Consider the following 19,283-nt stretch of genomic DNA (forward strand, 5'->3'; position numbering starts at 1 on the left):
AATGAAGATTAATCAATTTTTAAAGGATACCAATTTCGTGGTTGGAAAAAAATCTTTTGTGAATGTTGCATCCATAAAGGCAACAATAGTTTACCTTTGTTCAAAAGACACAGAACGATTAATAGAAAAAATCCGATAAGAAACTAAAACCTAGTAGGAAAAGCAATAAGTAGAAAACAACAGAACGACAAAAAAACTGAAGTGCAAAAAAACATTAGCAAACATACATAGAAACGGACTATTTTGTAACAACTGCCATATTCCAGACTGGATACAGGACATTTAAAGAAAACATGGTAGATTGAACGTAGTTTTATGGTTAGTCAAACCTTTAGCTTATTAAGCAAAAACAATTTATTCAAAAACTCTAAAATTAAAACACAATATGACCATGATGATAGTACAGACACGTACAAACAAAGTACGAACACTCAACACAGAGAAGCACATAAATACAGAATATAAAAGTACATTCAGTTATATGTTAACCATTGAATTAAAACGCACATCTTCTCTTAACGAAACCAGGACTAAACTAACAGTGGCGTATTTGTGTGACGTATATATATATATATATATATAAACTTGAAATTCATACAATTAAATATTAGACATTTTACGAAAAGGTATATTCTCGACGCTGAAGTTGACAAATTAGACTTTAAATTTGGGGACGGTGTCAAAACACTGATTATAGATTTAAACAGGTAAAATCTAAATTATGTGCGTCTTGGTTAATTTAAATGACATTTATCTAGAACATCAGTATGTAACATCCTATATGACAATTGCTGTTGTGATATCATTGCTGGCTATCATAAGACATGAAAGGTGTACGCGTCCAGGAGTGGGTGGGCTAGAAAAGGGGGGAGGGCTGAGAGTTATATAAGTTTATTTGATTCTAGATTGATAATACATACATAGTAAGCAAGTTAAATATTTGTTTTATTGTTGTATTACAGTTCCTGAGAAAGTTGATTCTGTCGCTCCACTAATCCCACACAAAGCTCTACAGTCTGGTTGATTTTTTTTTCTCTCGTGTGTCTCCATAAGTTTCCAATGACTCTGAAAGGTTTTTAAGCGCCGTATAGTGTGTTCGACACTCGGTTCGACATATAACTGACACTCTGATATACGTAAATCATTTTCTTTACATTTTCTTCTTTCTGCTCGTAGTTGATGTCGTCTGTATGGATTAACGAAGAGCGATCGACATGGATAAATTTTATCCGCTAAGATGACACAATTATTGAGGAAATCTAATCCCAAACTTGTTTCAACTAAGGCAGTAGATCATACTGTTGGGCATCTTTTTTGTGTCCTAGGAAACCACTTCGAATAAATCTTATATGATTTCTGTTGTCCACAATCATCTGTCTATGAATGCAATGTCTGCATAAGGTTGTGTTAAGGTGTAGATTTTAAGTTGGAAGGAAATAAAGAAAGAAAAAAACGTGCCTTTGAAGCTATATGATCGGGAGTAAATTTTCTAAAACTATATATGGTGTAATAGTTCCAAGTTGAAATTATATAAAAATCGTGTTTTAAGTGTTTTACTTAACATACCCCGTTAGATAAATAACAATAGGTGGCAAACAACTGAATCAAGAGCATTATACTCCTTTGTTTGCTTTTCATAACTATATAAAAATGACCTTTACAAATATATTCACGAGTAGGTATAAAACAGATTATAATACTTAAGATTATCTGCAAGGTTCTTAAGGGCTCGCAGAAAACCTCACACACTTATGTAGCCTGCGACTCCATTGCCCAGCACACCTATAACATTTACATGAACGCCCCTCTCCCCCAATCTCATTTTGTTTGCATTAAATTTTCTTAAAAATATATATGAAATTTATTAATATCTATTTCTTATATTTCTTATGGTACAAATGCTATTTAATATTCGCTCACTACGGAATTGCCTCCAAAAGGATCAATCTAGTTTTTAAATAATATTCAATGTATAAACATGTAATCTCCTTTATGTTTTGACACACTCCCCACATTTAAAGTGTAATTTGTCAATCTCAGCGTCGTGAATATACCTTTTCGTAACATGTCTAATGGAACGATATCGAAAAATTAAACATTAACTCTCCCAATCCTAGTCCAACTCATTGTCATGATTATAACAGTATTGAAAGGCTGTTTGTATTTAATGCTGTGACGATGTCTTTATTATTGGAGTAACAAAATACTTTATCCTATAAAAAGGGAAACCAACTCGACTATACTGACAAACAAGACACATGTGAAATGTTCCGAACATACACAATAAAAACCACAAACGATTATATGTAAAATAATATCTAACCGAACCCGCAATATACATTTTTGTAAATATTAAAACGAAATACATTCATGTTCGTTGTTTATAGATACCGAGACATGTTGTATACATAGGCTGATCCAGGGGGCCTGGAGGGTCCAGCCCGTCCCCCTTCCGTGGGAAAAATTTGGTTGATTATATAGGGAATCACTGAAGCATGACTGAAACGGTCCCCCATTTTGGTCGTTTAGTAGGTTCTTGGTGCTCTTCTGCTTCATTCGAGTACAAAAACAAATCGACCAGAAGGCTTGCACAATTAGAACCCATTTGAATACCGTTTTTCTGTTAAAATATCAATCCTCCGAACTGAATATATTGTCAATTTAAAAGTCCATCAGTTTGATTATATTATATTCAGTGTATTTCCTGGTAGAAACAGTGGTAGTAGTTCTTCACAACATAAGAATTAATATAACCCAAATCAAGAATTCTTTATAGAGAAAGCTCTGTTTAATGAGATGGTAAAGCGTAGACAAATCAACGGTCTAAATGTTGTATGGATTTGATCTAAGGTTTACTAGTAGAACTTTAGTTATTTTGAGAATCCACATTTGATTTACACAACTAGTTGCATATATCTCATCACATTACTTTTGGCGACCATCTTTTACTGTAGAAATAATAGTAATCAGCACTTTAGAAAGGATTTTAATCGAACATATAGACGATCGAGCAATGTATCATTCTGTATATGGAGTTTTGTTAAGTTATGGTATCCAGTAGAATGACGGTATATTTTTTCGTCGTTCTTTTATGTTTATATCAGAAGAAAGGAGGACTGATATATGATTTTCAAAGTTTTTTCTTTTGCAAATGATTTTAAAGATAAGTATTATTTCACTAAATAATAATTTAAAATTTGGTGACTGTTTAAACGCAACTATCCCATCGAACGTAAGATAAGGATACAACAGATACAGTTAAGTCGGCATAATATCTTAACTAACATCTAGAAATTGACAATGAGGGTCGGTTGAAAACAAAACTTTACGAACTTTCCATTTCTAAGTAGCAACATTCCAGCAGCACCTGCATATGGGGTATATATCTCCCAATTGATACGATATTCCCGTGCTTGCATTTCCTATCATGATTTTCTTGATAGAGGGTTTCTGCTCACAAGGAAGCTATTAAATGTTCCAAATGGTGAAGTTGAAATCCTACCCTCGTAAATTTTACCAACGCCATCACGAGTTGGTTGACCGTTCACAAATGATATAGGATATGTTCCTTAAGTCGGAAATACAATCCCCTTCACCTTAATGAATGTGACCTTTCGAATTAGACTATTTACCGGATTTGTTATAACATAACATGAGCAACACGACGGGTGCCACATATGGAGCAGGATCTGCTAACCCTTCCGGAGCACCTGCGATCATCCCTAGTTTTTGGTGGGTTTCGTGTTGCTTATTCTTTAGTTTTCTGTGTTGTGTCATGTGTACTGTTGTTTGTCTATTTGGTTTTTTTTTCATATTTAGCCACGGCGTTGTCAGTTTATTTTTTTTAATTTATGAGTTTGACTGTTCCTCTGGTAATTTTTGTACCTCTTTTATGTATGATTACCAGTTGTCCCGTTTATTTAAAGCTCTTTTGTGAAACATTGACAACAAGAAGAAATTGTAACAGGATGCTTTTACGAAGTTTCCCAAACAAAGCTCCCATAACTCGCCATTCATATGGTTCCATATTCATTTGATTTGATTTTTTGTCCCATACAAGAAAATATATGGCTTCGTAGTGGGGATCTACACCATTTACAAGTATTCAAACAGGAGGGGGTGGTGATTACCCCAGGGACTTTACCTCCATTTCATTTGATTTGTTTTATTGTTCCCTACAAGAATATATATGGTTTAGGGGTGGGGATCTGAACCGTTTACAAGTTTTCAAACAAGAGGGGTGGGGTGACCCCCACGGGACTTCCCTTTTATTTCATTTCATTTGTTTTATTATCCCCTACAAGAATATATATGGTTTAGGGGTGGGGATCTGAAGCGTTTACAAGATAATAGCACATTCTCAAATTGAACGGGGTGGGGGTGACACCCAGGAACTTCCCTTTAATTTCATTTGATTAGTTTTATTGTCCCATACAAGAATATATATGGTTTAGAGGTGGGGATGTTGACCGTTTACAATTCAAACAAGAGGGGGTGGGGTGACCCCTAGGGACTTCTCTTTTATTTCATTTCATTTGTTTTATTGTCTCCTACAAGAATAGGTGTGGTTTAGGGGTGGGGATCTGGACTTTTTACAAGATAATAGCACATTCATATATTGAACGAGGTGAGGATAACCCCTGGGGACTTCCCTTTAATTTCATTTGATTTGTTTTATCGTTCCATTCTAGAATATATATGGTTTAGGGATGGGGATCTGGACTGTTTACAAGATAATAGCACATTTTCAAATTGAACGGGGTGGGGATGACCCCGGGGGACTTCCCTTTAATCTCATTTGATTTGTTTTACGTCCTATTCAAGAATATATATGGTTTAGGGGTGGGGATCTCGACCGCTTACAAGATAATAGCACACTCTCAAATTGAAGGGGGTGGGGTGGACCCTAGGGACTCACCCTATATTTCATTTGATTTGTTTAATGGTCCTGTGATCATTTCTAAAGACTGCATGTGTTTATCACTTACAGTTTTCAAGCTGTAGTCATTTGAAAATTTTAAAAAATAAAATCCCATAGGGTTCTATAGTTAACCCCTCCCCTCTTTATGGCCCTCAAAATACCCTTTAATAGACCCCAATGCAAAAACGAAAGATTGATGGCTCCCCTAGACATGTTAGTCTAACATATTGTAAATCTGACAAGCCGTTTAGGAGAACCGCTGCGGACAAGTTCATTTTTAAAGTGGCAGAAGAAGAGGAAGAAGAATAATAAAAATAATAAGAACTGACCAAAAAAATAAGTCTCCAAACTTTGTTTGGGAGACTTAATAATGGTTTTTACATAACTCAGGTAGACAACTAAACAAAGTTAATTAATTAGACGTCACCGGTTAATGTTGATTTTTCAAAAGTAGATCCTTTCCAACTAGCTTATTCAGATAACTTAACATTGAAAATTGCTAATTAGTTTAAAGTCATTAGACCATGTCATAGGGCCAGGGCCTCGAAAAAGTCGTCAAACCTATAGTTTTGAAAGTAAAAGATTTCATATTTGATATCAATGATTTATCACAAGTTGTTTAAATGAAACTAAATTAAGCAAAAAACGTAGCAATTATTGACACCGATTCCGGAACTGTCATCGCCGGAAAAGCAATCTCCCATGTTTTGCTTTCCGAGACCCTTTTCGCAGGCGATATATAATTCACTACTCATAACAAACGTTGAAGGGCTAATCAAACTTAAAAGGAGCTAGGATATAGACAAAGAAAATGCAATTATGAGAGGTATAGTCCCCAATACAGAATAGTTTCCAAAATTTAATACTAGTTTCAGCAAAATTCCAATAAACATGGTAGTGCCGTAGTACTGGCTACATCGCTGTACCCATGGAGAATAGCAGTCCATCAGCGAATGTTTCTTACAAATGAAAATAAAAACGTAAGCGGTAAAATTTTGCTTATTGAAACACTGGACGATCAATGTCTCTTCAGATTGATTGACGACAGAGTATTTCAAAACACGAAAAATAATGTGAACGTTAATAATCTAAAGAAAACGTACAACTTAAAGTAAGGCCAGATCCAGACAAGGAATCCTTTTGCATGTGGTTTAATTACAATCAATATTTCTTCAGTACTGCTTGCTGCAAATGTTATTGAACTAATAAAACTATCAGCCTTAACTAAAGGTGTCATACCACCAATTAAAAGTCCCTATCTGTTCAACCAAATTTTGCAATTTTCACAGCTTTCTAAATATTTTACCTTAAGTTTAACTTCATAGAAACTAGGTATATCCTGAATCGTTCAGGTGTCACCTTTCTGCATGCCAATTTTCAACATACATTCAAAATCATATAAGAAAGAAGAGAGCTTCCGAAAGGAGGTACCACTAAAAATAACCCCTGGTTTTCTGGAAATCTTAAATTAGTATACTATGGAGCGCATTAATCCTCAATTTTTAATGCAAACTCATAAACAGGTAAATGTTGGCTTAAAATGGTCTTAATATATTTCTCTTTCAACAAAACGTTCATTTCTGCAAATTTGTTGGTTAGTTTAGGTGAACAATGACATCAAATGCACTATTTTTTGTCCGAGTAGGCCTACTTTCACATACGTTTTAAATTTGAAGGAGTAATTGGTGGTATGACACCTAAAAGCACATCCGGACTAGGAACTTAGGCTTATATTTTTGTCAGTGTAGACAAACTAGCAGTTGCAATAACACAAAAACCTAAAGTTTAGCCAAATTAGGACAATTTGAAAGATCTTTGCATGAGTGTAATATATATTCTTAAATTGATGATACAATTTGTCAATCTAAGATATTCAATGAATAATCAAATAAAACCAGCAGACGCATTAACAAATAATCAATGAAATTGTAAATATGCAGATAATATACACGTTGATGATGTTGTAGATAAGAAGCACCTATGTTTTTGTTATTCCAAGCAAATACTTAGATACGTTTTTGGTGTGGTTCGTGTTGTTTATTCTTTAGTTTTCTATTTTGTGTCATGTGTACTATTGTTTTTCTGTTTGTCTTTTTCATTTTTAGCCATGGCGTTGTCAGTTTGTTTTAGATTTATGAGTTTGACTGTCCCTTTGGTATCTTTCGTCCCTCTTTTGAAATTGATTGAATCAAGTAGCTTTAATGCATAAGTTCACGACCAAAAGGAAAGGTAAACCTGACGTAGTTATTTTTACACTTATTTTATAGAAAAGTACCTAGAAACTATATATTTTTTAAAATATGCATACATCAGTTGAAACCGTAATTGATCTTTACTTAACAGGAAGTACCTTATTACAGGCAAAAGTATATAAAAACCATATATTATGTAATCGGTGTAATCAAAGCTATCATATGGGACCAGAAGTTCCATTTTAGAAGTTGACAATTTTTTACTTTATTTAAGGCATACAATATATAGAAATATATATATATTGAATCAATATGAAGAAACACATGCTTGGAATCAGCAAATGAGCTATCATTTGCCAATTGAACTGACATCTTAAACCGAATTTTAATATTTTTATATCAAAATATATCATTATGGTTGGAAAGACCTTTAATTGGTCTCTGAACAATTAGTTTATTATTATTATTATTTCTTCTCCCCCAAATTTTTCTCTTTTGCAGTATTATGGTTTCACAAAATTTCGCTTAAATGTTTAGATAATTATCATAACATCTAACAGTTAAAACGATTTCAAAACCCAGTTTACTCGAATACTTTTTCTTGTGAGAGTTATCTCCCCGATTATTGTTTCTCGTTTGTCCACTACTCTGTCGCTTCCGGAAAAGATTACGAAAAAAATATTTTACCAAATTGCTCTTTTCATCTTCAGGATTAGAATGACTATTTGGACCGAAGCTATAACGAGACTCCATATGAGAGTTATTCTCCCTAATGCATTTGATATGCATTTCTAACTGGTATATAATATGTGAGAAAGACAAAGGGTCTTTGGATTATAGGTCCTTGATCCAAAAAGAAACTAGGTCGAGTTCAAAAATCAAAGTCATGTTCTAAATTTTGATTAAAAACTTTTTTCAAAAACCATATTAGATATCGACAACATTTGTTAACTTAACTGTTAGATACAACATGTCGTAAGTCATTTGTTTTGGTTGAGCGTTATTTCATTCCACGCTCTTTTTATTCCGGAAAACTGTTTTTCACTAGAGAATATTGGATGTAAATAGTGTGAAAGCGTTAATCTAGACATCATTGCTTTTGTTATATTAGACTAGTTTATTGTTTACATAAATTCATAGGTTAGAATTGGAATAGTTTAAAAGGAACCAGTTTGATTAATAGATATTGACATAGAAGTCTACCAAAAATGCAGATGCACAGAAAAAACTTAGAAAATCTAGTATATATGAATATACAATTAGTGACAATTTAAAAGCATATCATTTGATGGATTTGATTAGAAAGATCTTTAAAATTATTTCGTTAATAAAGCCTTATATTTTGTTGTCATGTGTTCAAAGTAAGTACTAGTGTAATAAATCCCGGTTCCAAGTAACTAGTGCAATAATTCCAGGTACACAAGCACTAGTGAAATTATTCCTGGTTCAAAATTGCTAGTGTAATCATTCCGGACTCAAAACATTTGTGTGAACATTCCATGGATGAAAAATAAAACACTAGTTTACTTTGTCTATATTTTACATAAATCAATTATGCAATTTAAAAAGAGGGACGGCAGATAATAGTGGTAGGTCACATTCATGAAAGGGAAGGGGATTGTAGTTACGATATAAGGAACATATCCCATAGCATTTGTGAAACGGTTATTCCATAACGGTCAACCAATTCGTGATGGCGTCCGTAAAAGGAGTAGGTCCAGTAAGACTCCTTTTTGGCCCCAAAATATAGCAGTTTTACAAAATTGTTAAAATGTAAACTTTTAGTTATTTATTGGACAGTTGAATGCTTCTGCTACATAAATATGGGCTGTTTTTGACAATACAATGCACATATATCGGGTACTAGCACCATTAAGTCATGCTAAATTACTGAAATCTTCACAATTCTAGCATTTTAGTTAAATTTTAGACAGTTTTCGTGTGAAACGAAAGTGGCCGCATTCGTGTTCATCCTTAATATTGAAATGTAAGTTGTATTTTATGATAATACATAACATATATAAAGGTTGAGGATGAACACGGATGCGGCCACTTTCAATCTTGATAAAAATCATCTGAAAAGTGACATTTTTCGGCATATTTGGTAGATTTTTCATATTTGAGCTTGAATCGGGTTCTTTTAATGACTAAATCAGTTAAAATCTTGCACATAAATTAATTGATTCAAATGAAATAGACACTTAAGTGTTTAAAAAGTGGTCAAAATCTTTCGTAAGATGAACCTGAAATTTGAGGCCAAAGTCGGTCCTTACCGGACCTACTCCTTTACGACGTGATGATTTCAACTTCACCATTTGGAACTCTCGATTTTATAGCTTCCCTGTGATCAACAACCCTTTATCAAGAGCATCATGATAGGAAATGCAAGCACGGGAATATCGTTCCAATCGGGAGATATATACACCGTATGCAGGTGCTGCTGGAATGTTGCTACTTAGGAATGAAAAGCTCAAAATTGAAAAGCTGAAATCATCTCTTCTGTCGTAAAGTTTTGTTTTCAATCGACCCTCATTGTCAGTTTCTAGATGAAAGTCAAGATATGGTCCGAGACCACAATTGTCGTCCCTTGATTTTCGTTGTTCACAAATATAGTCCCTAGTGTTGACAGTGGGTTACTTGCCATTAATTTTTATAACCCTTCCAAATTTATTTCTCCATGTTTAATGCCTCAAATTGCAAGTAGGGGGGTGAAATTACACTGTAAAAAAAATTGGGTACAGAATTTTAAAGGAAAGTAGTGATTTGTTCCAGGTGAAAAATAGTACTTCGGAAGCTGTCAAAAGATTTCAAGACGCCCTAAAGATAAAATTGTCCATATTTTGAGTTAGAGACGATGAAGTTTTCTATAATTTTGATATAATTTGTCCCAAAGGTAGTACAACACACTGAAAGCGCAGGTGGGATTGTTTTTATTTTCATTTATGTTCTAAAAGAAATGCACTACGAAATAATTGTGTTCTCGGACCATATGAGGCCGACTTAATCTAATTAATTTAAGCTAATTCAAATACCCCCCAAAAAAAACCCCATTATAACCAGAATATTTTACACTGGAACCGGATTAAAAACCTTATTGGATTTCTGTTGGTGGATTAAAAACACTAGGGATTTTCATCCTCCAGATAAGGTACACTCGCGAAATCAAACCACGATTATAAAGGGGTACGCTGACATATAATAACAGTTAAATTACAATTACTTTTTTATTATCTTTGGTCCTGTTGCTTCTTACAATGCTTACTGTTAAAAGTTGTTGTTCTTTTATAGGGCATAATAGCTATCACATGCGTATGCAAATACACCAAAATAGGTGTAAATCGTCATGTAGGACCAGAATTTCCCAGACGTGGAACAGCAATGGCATAGATTACCTTATTGTTTTTTTTATATATGTGCAATTTGCAATTTTGTGTATTGATTATTGTTTTAAGTTAAAACTAAAAATTGGTCGCAGTAAATTTTGAAATTAACAGTTTTCTAAATCTGAGGACTTGCCCTTTTAACATTTATCTATTTGTAACGAATTGCTGGATATCAGACGTTCGATTATTGGTTAGTTCCTATGCTTTATTTTCAGGTTATTATAACATTTGTTTAAAGAGCCATATACTGATGATTGTGACATAATTTTCTGGGGACGATGACGTAGTTTTGAGAAAACAATCTTTAAGTTCAAGCTATATAGATCACAAGATGATGAAGGAAAACATATCAAACTTCTCAACATCATTATAACGATGTTTTGTTTTAGGAATGTCTCATTTAATATCACTGAAACAATATTGGTTTTGTTCTTTTTTGTTGCACTCATCATTTTTGTGTTTCCTGATATTTGCAAGAAATCACCAAAAACATACTTGGAACATTGCTTACTTTTTATATTGCAGGCTAAAACCTCTGCTGAAGTTTAATGATTTAATGCATTTATTAAAATACCAATATTCTAAACTCTTTCAACCTATACGTACAGAGACTTCTTCGTTCTTTTCCGAACCATCAAAATTGTCGCCAGTCTTGACATTCAACTGTAAATACAAATATACATTAGTAGGATCTACTCATTTTCACATTATCAATATTTCGAAGGATGTAAAATTAAAATTGAACTTTAACATTTCTAAAGGCCATGCAGTTCATGCTATTCAAAACAATAAATGTCTGACATGATTATTAAGCAATTATACATTTTATCATGGATACACATATTTAACTTTAATATATGATTTGGAAGAACTCTTTCTTCAAACTGGAAATGACATCATAAGTTGAAATCCTAAACATACACAAAACAACACCAATTCCAAAATTGAAATTGATGCCAATCAGATAGGCCTATCTTCAATATTCAATATTCAACGTGAAAAGAACTATTTCGAAATATCATAAATGTTATATCCCATGTATAATTATCATTTTGTTCAAGAAAGAAGACACATGTTTTCTTGTTGTATACCTGTTTATTAACATTGTTTTATATGGCAGTACATGGGGATGATAAGGAGTTGTTTTATTCTGTTGAAGTGTTCCCACAACTACAAGTAATTGCATAGTAAATATCCAGAAATTTTGATAAGGGGATGCAGTGTCTGTCAAAGAGGGGGCCTGCTTCAGTCATGTTTCAGTGATTCCCTTAATAATAAACCAAAATGTTTCGTACAAGAAAAGGGCGGGAGCTTTGTCTCTAATATGGTGTAAAGGACTTGACTTACATATATACTGGCTGTTAAATGAAATTTAGATGTAACTCAAATTTTGAATTCATTAATTTAAACTGGAAAAAAAACAAAAAGATAATTCCTCGCTCAAATATTCCATGATTTATATTCCTACTCACAATCATCCATTTTATTGTACTCTATGTTGTGTCATCTATCTATTTTATTTTCCAAAATTATACGAAAGTTTTTACATGTTTACATCAATAAAACTAATCTATGAATGAAATAGTTAAATAGGAAGTCGAGCCTTAATAACAAACATTATGCTTACAAATTCAAATGTGACGTATTTTTTTGGTCCGATTTTACAATTTCAAATGTGACGTCACTTTGCGTTGAGGCCTTGACTTATTCGGGTGTGTTTATTTTTTTTTGTGTTGGATTGTGTTGGATTTTGTCGGGTTATGTAATGTATTCGGTTGTTTCCTGTAATTAGATAATACTTCAGTTTTATCATGTTTATCTTTTATATAGTCATTTTATAAAATTTACTGTTTGCAAAAGTATAAATTGTTCTAAATAATAGGGATGTTCTGGTACCTAACAGAAAACCCTGGCCGTTTTTGGCACAACTTTTTTGAACTTTTGGTCCTCGATGCTGTTCAACTTTGTACTTGTTTTGGCTTTCAAAGTTTTGTATCTGGGCGTCACTAGTAAGTCTTGTGTGGACAAAACGCACTTCTGGCGTATTAAATTTTAAACCTGGTGCCTTTTGTTAGCTATTATTCGTTTGTTTCTTTGTCAATTGTGTTCTCCTATTTATTTGTATTGTAGTCCTGTAATGTTGTGTTGTCATTTTAATGTAATATTTAACATGGTCATAAAAGAGGGATGTTTGGCATGCCACAAAACCAGGTTCCACTCACCATTTTTTTCTTTAAAAAATGTCATGTACCAAGTCAGGTATATGGTCATTGTTATATTATAGTTTGTTTCTGTGTGTGTTACATTTTAACGTTGTGTTTTTTTGTGTCATTTGTTTCCTCTTAAATTTGAGTGTGAATTCACAGTATTATAAGACGTGTCACGGTATTTTTCTATCCCAAATTCATGTATTTAGTTTTTATGTTATATTTGTTATTCTCATCGGATGTTGTCTAATGCTTAGTTCGTTTCTGTGTGTGTTACATTTTAATGTTGTGTTGTCCTTCTCTTATATTGAATGCGTTTCCCTCGATTTTGGTTTGTGACCCAGATTTTGTTTTTTTCTATCGATTTATGAGTTTTGAACATCGGTATACTACTGTTGCCTATATTTACAATGAAAGTAATTTTAATTACAAACAATAAAGAGATCATTTGAGCCTTGAGCACTTTACACTATTCTATATTCAATATTGCAAGAGAATGTGAATCCCTTTCTTCATAATAAGTATTCGTTAACACTCGGACTTATTCATGGAGAAAAGGGAATATTATTTCATTACCTATACTAAGTCCATGGTTGCCTACATCTATAAAATGCAATCAGCTGATTATTAATTTTTGGGCAAAATCGTAATGATTTCAAGGTGAATTCCAAGTATTTTCTGGTCATGTAACATCCGAGAAACTCGAAAAAAATAAGATAAACGAGATGGGTGAAATCAAAACAATCTATATATATTTTATCGCCACCGGTCTCAAATGATGAATCTTAATCGCCACAAAGTTTTTTTTTCGCAAAATGCGATCATGGAGACCGACAGCGGAAACCCTGGTTCTGATATTCAATTGGTTGTTTTTATATAGCTTTTCTGATTTTTTTGTCATGGAATTGTAAGTCTTCGTCCTTTTTTCGATTTATGACTTTGCATATTCTTTTTGGTATCTTTCGCATCTCCTTTTTGGATATTAAAACACTTAATTTATAATGATAATGCAAGCTTGACATTCTAGTCAGATGAGCAAAATAAAATACATATTATAGTCTTATGAAAATTTAAACATACTGCTTCCACAACTGAAGGTGGTAACTGTTTTTTAGTTCTCGAAACTGTCTCGAAGGTCCACCATTTATCAGTATCTTTTGAAATCAGTTTTAGTACTTCACCAATTTCATACGGTTTTTTTCCATTGCAATCACATTTAGCAATATATCTTGTTGAGCTATCCTACAATTTTAGTTACATTTTAACAAATTATTGTGAGGGTGAACATGTTCTGAACCGTTGTATTTTTTATTTTTCGAAAGTACCTGCTGAATAGTATTTTACAAATATGTGTCTTCTGCGTCAATATATGGTAATACTCGTTATAAGTTTATTATATTTCCTGTCAAAATTGTATTGATACCTAGCCATTTTAAAATTTTACTTTTATTCGTCATTTACGAAAAATATACAACAAAAGGGTCGATTTCTCGTTCCCTATTGTTAATTTTTCTTTTGTTTTGTATAGTGATATATTTTTGGTACCCTCTAACGCTGTTTCTATATCACAACTCGTGATATAACCGTATATGTTGTGCCGTTTTGGATTTTTATGAATAATCTATGTGAAACTTGTAAATTCAGAGATATTCTAACCTTAAATTACTTTTACCAAATTCTTCAATATGCATAAAGATTTGGTTTTGACGTTTGATTGTACCCGTCGGAAATGTATATCTTTATTTCAAACAGGATAGCATATCTTCATTTTTACAGAAATGTAGTTTCCAAGCCAGGAAATTTTCAAACGATATGTGTTATTTCATCGATCATTTAAGGTAAACTTGTTCAAGAAGGTCACCAATTCCACACTGTTATTAGATCTTTGAATATTATATTTGTTGATATTGATATTAATATTGATTAAATGTTATTGTCATATACATATATCAATATATGGCTCTTCAACCTGTTGATGCCTGTATCTGGCATTGCACTATGTCATATGTTTCCTTGACTCCTCATATCGTCTTTACACTAAATACATAAGATGTCCGCTGTATACTGATAAATATAAGTCTAATATGCATGAGTTTTTTATGTAGTTGTTATTGGCTTTGAACTAGCTTTCAGTTACTACAAGTACTTTCAGATCTTTGTTCTTGTATATAATATGTAAACCAAATTATGTCATTATCGCTGTTTATGTTTGTGTTGTCGCGTTTTACTTCAAAGTCCTAAACAAAGAAACCAATGACAAATAGTTCTAAAAATTCAATAATGCACCACGACTGCTATGTTACCTGCCTATAATATCGGTTATTGCTCTAAAATTACTATTTTTTCTTATGTTTAATTGCAGCTATAATGTAAACATGAAAGTACACTAAACGAGTGTAAGCTAAACAAAAATGATCAGCATGACAAGTTTTTAACAGTTAGCATGACCAAATTTCGTAAATGACTCAAACGAAAAGTGTTGAAAAAAAAGAAGGAATTTGAAACAGGAACACAAATAAAAAAATACTATCAACTGGAAGCTAAACAAAAGAACCATACAAAATAATCAAAGAGACACTAATATCCCTTTCATTTATCTAAAATGGAATGTAAACAAAAAAGGAGGTTTTTTTTACGTTTTACTTACTTTTACTAACAGATTTTGACATATTAATCCTATTTCTCCATGGGCGCTTTTGCATTTAACCTTGCCTTCTTCGGTGCCTATTATTCTTACAATGTCATTCTTTTTGAAAAGTCCATCGTTTTTCGAAACTTTATACCAAGTACTTTGGTCCTGAAATTTTTTAAGCAATCAAATGAGATACAATGAAACAATACATAAATGAGCATCACCAAGCATTTTCAGAATAACGTTTCAATATAAACTGCACTAATGGCTGTTTTCTTTTTATCATTATCGCATTTATTGTCAATAAGAGACATTTTATCATTCCTCTTTGGAATAAAATGTGGAAATCTTTTACATTCATCCGTTTTGACACAATAAAATCAATTCATAAGCTTCAAAGTTTAATTAATGAATAATGTTTCTTTGAGTATCATAAATGAGATAGAAGGGCTGTACTTCGAAATAAAATTTGGTATAATTGTTCATAAAACAACTGTCAATCAGAGATTAAAGAAGGATGATCTCAACAACAATATTTTTCTTCGAATATTAATTTCACAAATAGTGTAAAAATATTTTGTTGATATGATATAAGATTTCTGAAAAAAAGTGATAACAAGCCGAAATCAACATTTTTAACATGACCTTGACCTTTGACGTTGACCTCAATTTAATTTTTTTATATCTCAAATCAAAAGACCCTAGGCCTCTCTCACTTATGGTTTTACAAAAGAGGAAATAACTCTCATATGGAATCTCTATACGGCTTCGGTCAAAATAAAACAGAACAGCCTAAGGATATAGCGAGCAATTTGGAAAAATAAATTTGTCGGTTTCTAATACAGTTGCGAAGCCTTAGAAATAACAAGAAAAAAACAGTGTTCGGGGAGATAACTCTTACATAGAAAAGTATTCAGTTACGCAGAAGTAGAAACAAAAGCGTACAAAACTGTACAATATCATATTCCAAATATCTAAGCGACATCTTGCGAAACACAAATAAAGCAAAGGAAAAAAACAAAGGCGGAAGAAAATAAGAACAATCAGAAGAAAAGTGGAAAGACATAATACTAATCAGAAGTAAGGTCTTTCCTTATAGTACAAGGAATGAGTTTAATAATAATAAGAAGAAATACAGTAAGGTCTTTCCTTATAGTGAAAGGAAAGACCTTAACAATAATGTTTTGGCCTAATGCCTAAGGTATCTTATCAAAATGTATAACAAAATGCAAACCGCCAAGCCTGTGTTTAGCCTGGTTTTAGTGTAAGCTAAACTTCCCACTTGTGTGGCAGTTTTTAAAAAATAGAAGTTTCAACCTTAACAGGCATATGTTAATACTAAAACAATTGGGATGCAGCAGCCAAATTTTTTTTAAACATACAACAAATACTTACAACACAATTGACTAAAACATTCAAGCATACGTACAAATTAATCGATCAAAAACGCCAACAAACCAGAGGCTCTTTAAAGAATGTACTGCTAAATTACATTTTCAACAATTAAGAATTGTTAGTTAAAGGCAACATCAACTGATACTTACTATATTTAGATTTAACTATCAATCACAGTCATGTTGACATATTGTGCTTTTAGATTGAATTGAGCTTTACAATTAATATTTTATAGTGTATCTTTTATGTTGTGATGTTATACTAAAGGGAGAAAGTTTTGTACCATTGTAAATAAACTCATCATAGATATCAGGACTTAATTTTTAATGTTTAATCCCGCTGCAAATGTTTGCACCTGTCCTAATAGTTCGCAAAGGTACCAGGATTATTAGTCAGGATTCTGATGTACAATGGCCGTCGTCTGTTCATAAAGTTCAAACGTGTATCTCGTTTCTTTTTTTTATATAGATTAGACCGTTGGTTTCCCGTTACAAATTTTTGGGGTCTTTTATAGCTTGCTGTTCGATATGAGCCAAGGTTCCGTGTTGTAGGCCATCACTTGACCTATAATGATTTACTTTAATAAATTGTTATTCGGATGGTGAGTTGTCTAATTGGCACTCACCCCACATCTTCCTATATCTATCATTTGTCTATTGTATAATTCATCCTGTTGACAATTTTTATCATTTTTAAATTTCTATTTACTTATTTTAGTTTCAAATTAACACATTGCATATGAATATTATCTTGTAAAGGAACTAACTTTAATAACGAGTCAACTTAAGATTTCAGTCATTATGGCATATTTGCAGATCTTGTCTTGCTGATCATTTTTGATATTAAAAGTTTTTATCCATTTATTACAGTACTAGATTTCAAGATATGACGCATATATCACAAAAATGGGCATTAACTTTAGTAAGAAGTCAAAAAAACATATTGGTCACGTTTACATATTTGTAAAAGAGGGACGAAAGATACCAGAGGGACAGTCAAACTCATAAATCGAAAATAAACTGACAACGCCATGGCTAAAAATGAAATGACAAACAGACAAATAATAGTACACATGACACAACATAGAAAACTAAAGAATAAACAACACGAACCCCACCATAAACTAGGGTTGGTCTCAGGTGCTCCGGAAGGGTGAGCAGATCCTGTTCCACATGTGGCACCCGTCGTGTTGTTTATGAGATAACAAATCCGGTAAATAGTCTAATTCGGTAGGAAACATTCATGAAAGGGAAGGGGATTATGGTTACGACGCAAGGAACATATCCGATATAATTTGGGAAACGGTTATTCCATAACGGTCAACCAACTCGTGATGGCGTCCGTAAAATTTACGAAGAGATGATTTCAACTTCACCATTTGTAACACTTGATTTAATAGCTTCCTTGTGAGCAACAACCCTCTATCAAGAAAATCATGATAGGGAATGCAAGAACGGGAAATCGTATCAATTGGGAGACATATACACCGTATGTAGGTGCTGCTGGAATGTTGCTACTAAGTAAATCGCGTCTTGTTTCTCACTTTGCCTTTTATAGTTTCTATGAATAAATTTATAATAGTTCTTAAGATATTTGTTGCAAAGAAAACAATAGGTATTCACCGTCATCATAGGGAAATAACTCTATAAAGAAGTAAGCTAAATATTTCGACATCGTTGGAAGTATTATGTAAGGGATATAAGCCGAAGACCTGTTCAACATTTCACAGGATGGACTGTTAGAGGCTAATATCTTACTAAAAAATTGTTTAACACGTCGAAAAAGGTAAAACAAACAAAAAAGCAAGCAAAGATTTATTTCATCAAGTATGAAAATTGTGTATAGTCTTAATAAGAAAACGAAGGAAGAGATTTCGTTATTAGTGATTGTGTTGTTTCAAACTTTGGATTAAAATCAAATGTGTATTCAGAATCTATTTACATACATTATTCCAGCGTGAATTACGAAGAGGATATAGCCAAAGCAGCTAATAATGGCAAGTTTTCTATAATATTAAAATGTAGTTCTCTCTTATAAGTTTCTTGTTCCTTCTCGGTTCAAGGTCGTAGCTCTCTTTTTCCGTTTATTTGTGTATTGAATCCATTGTATTGTTTAAATGTTACCGAAACGTAATTTTGTCTCTAGTTTCTTTTGGAAAAATACTTTAATAAAACGATCACTGCGAACAAAGTGCGAATCGGACACACGATTGATTTGCTTAACAGATAAAATGCGGTAATGTCTTCCTTTATTCCGCTTCCCATATTCATCATCGTTCATAAATGAAGTGTTGCATTATATTTTAAATATTTAAGCAATAACTTAAAAAAACAACAACTGTAAAGGCAACGCCGAAAATCTCTAAAGTATTATAGTTATCTAGTTTATGATGGAAGTTCTAGATTCGCACTTTATACACAGTTAGTATAAGGTTTAGGTTGTTCATGGCCCATGTATTGCGACATGATCTATCAAATTTTAGAAGCATTTCTTTATTACTTTTTTCATTTTAAATGTAGTTGAAAATGATGTTAGGAAGAGCAACACCAGAAG

The 19,283-nt window shown here is 32.6% G+C and overlaps 1 protein-coding gene across 1 annotated transcript in view; it reads right to left on the reverse strand.

Moving 5' to 3' along the window:
- The window catches only part of LOC139492123 (uncharacterized), a 39,179-nt gene that overhangs the window by 14,601 nt on the left and 5,295 nt on the right, over positions 1-19,283 (reverse strand). The window contains exons 3-4 of the mRNA XM_071280261.1: positions 13,784-13,945; positions 11,103-11,159 (exon numbers count right to left, since the gene is read on the reverse strand). Coding sequence (XP_071136362.1) covers positions 11,103-11,159; positions 13,784-13,945 — 219 coding nt within the window. The remainder of the gene's footprint in view (positions 1-11,102; positions 11,160-13,783; positions 13,946-19,283) is intronic.

This window comes from Mytilus edulis, chromosome 10 (assembly GCF_963676685.1).
Source record: "Mytilus edulis chromosome 10, xbMytEdul2.2, whole genome shotgun sequence".
NCBI classification, from domain to species: domain Eukaryota; kingdom Metazoa; phylum Mollusca; class Bivalvia; order Mytilida; family Mytilidae; genus Mytilus; species Mytilus edulis.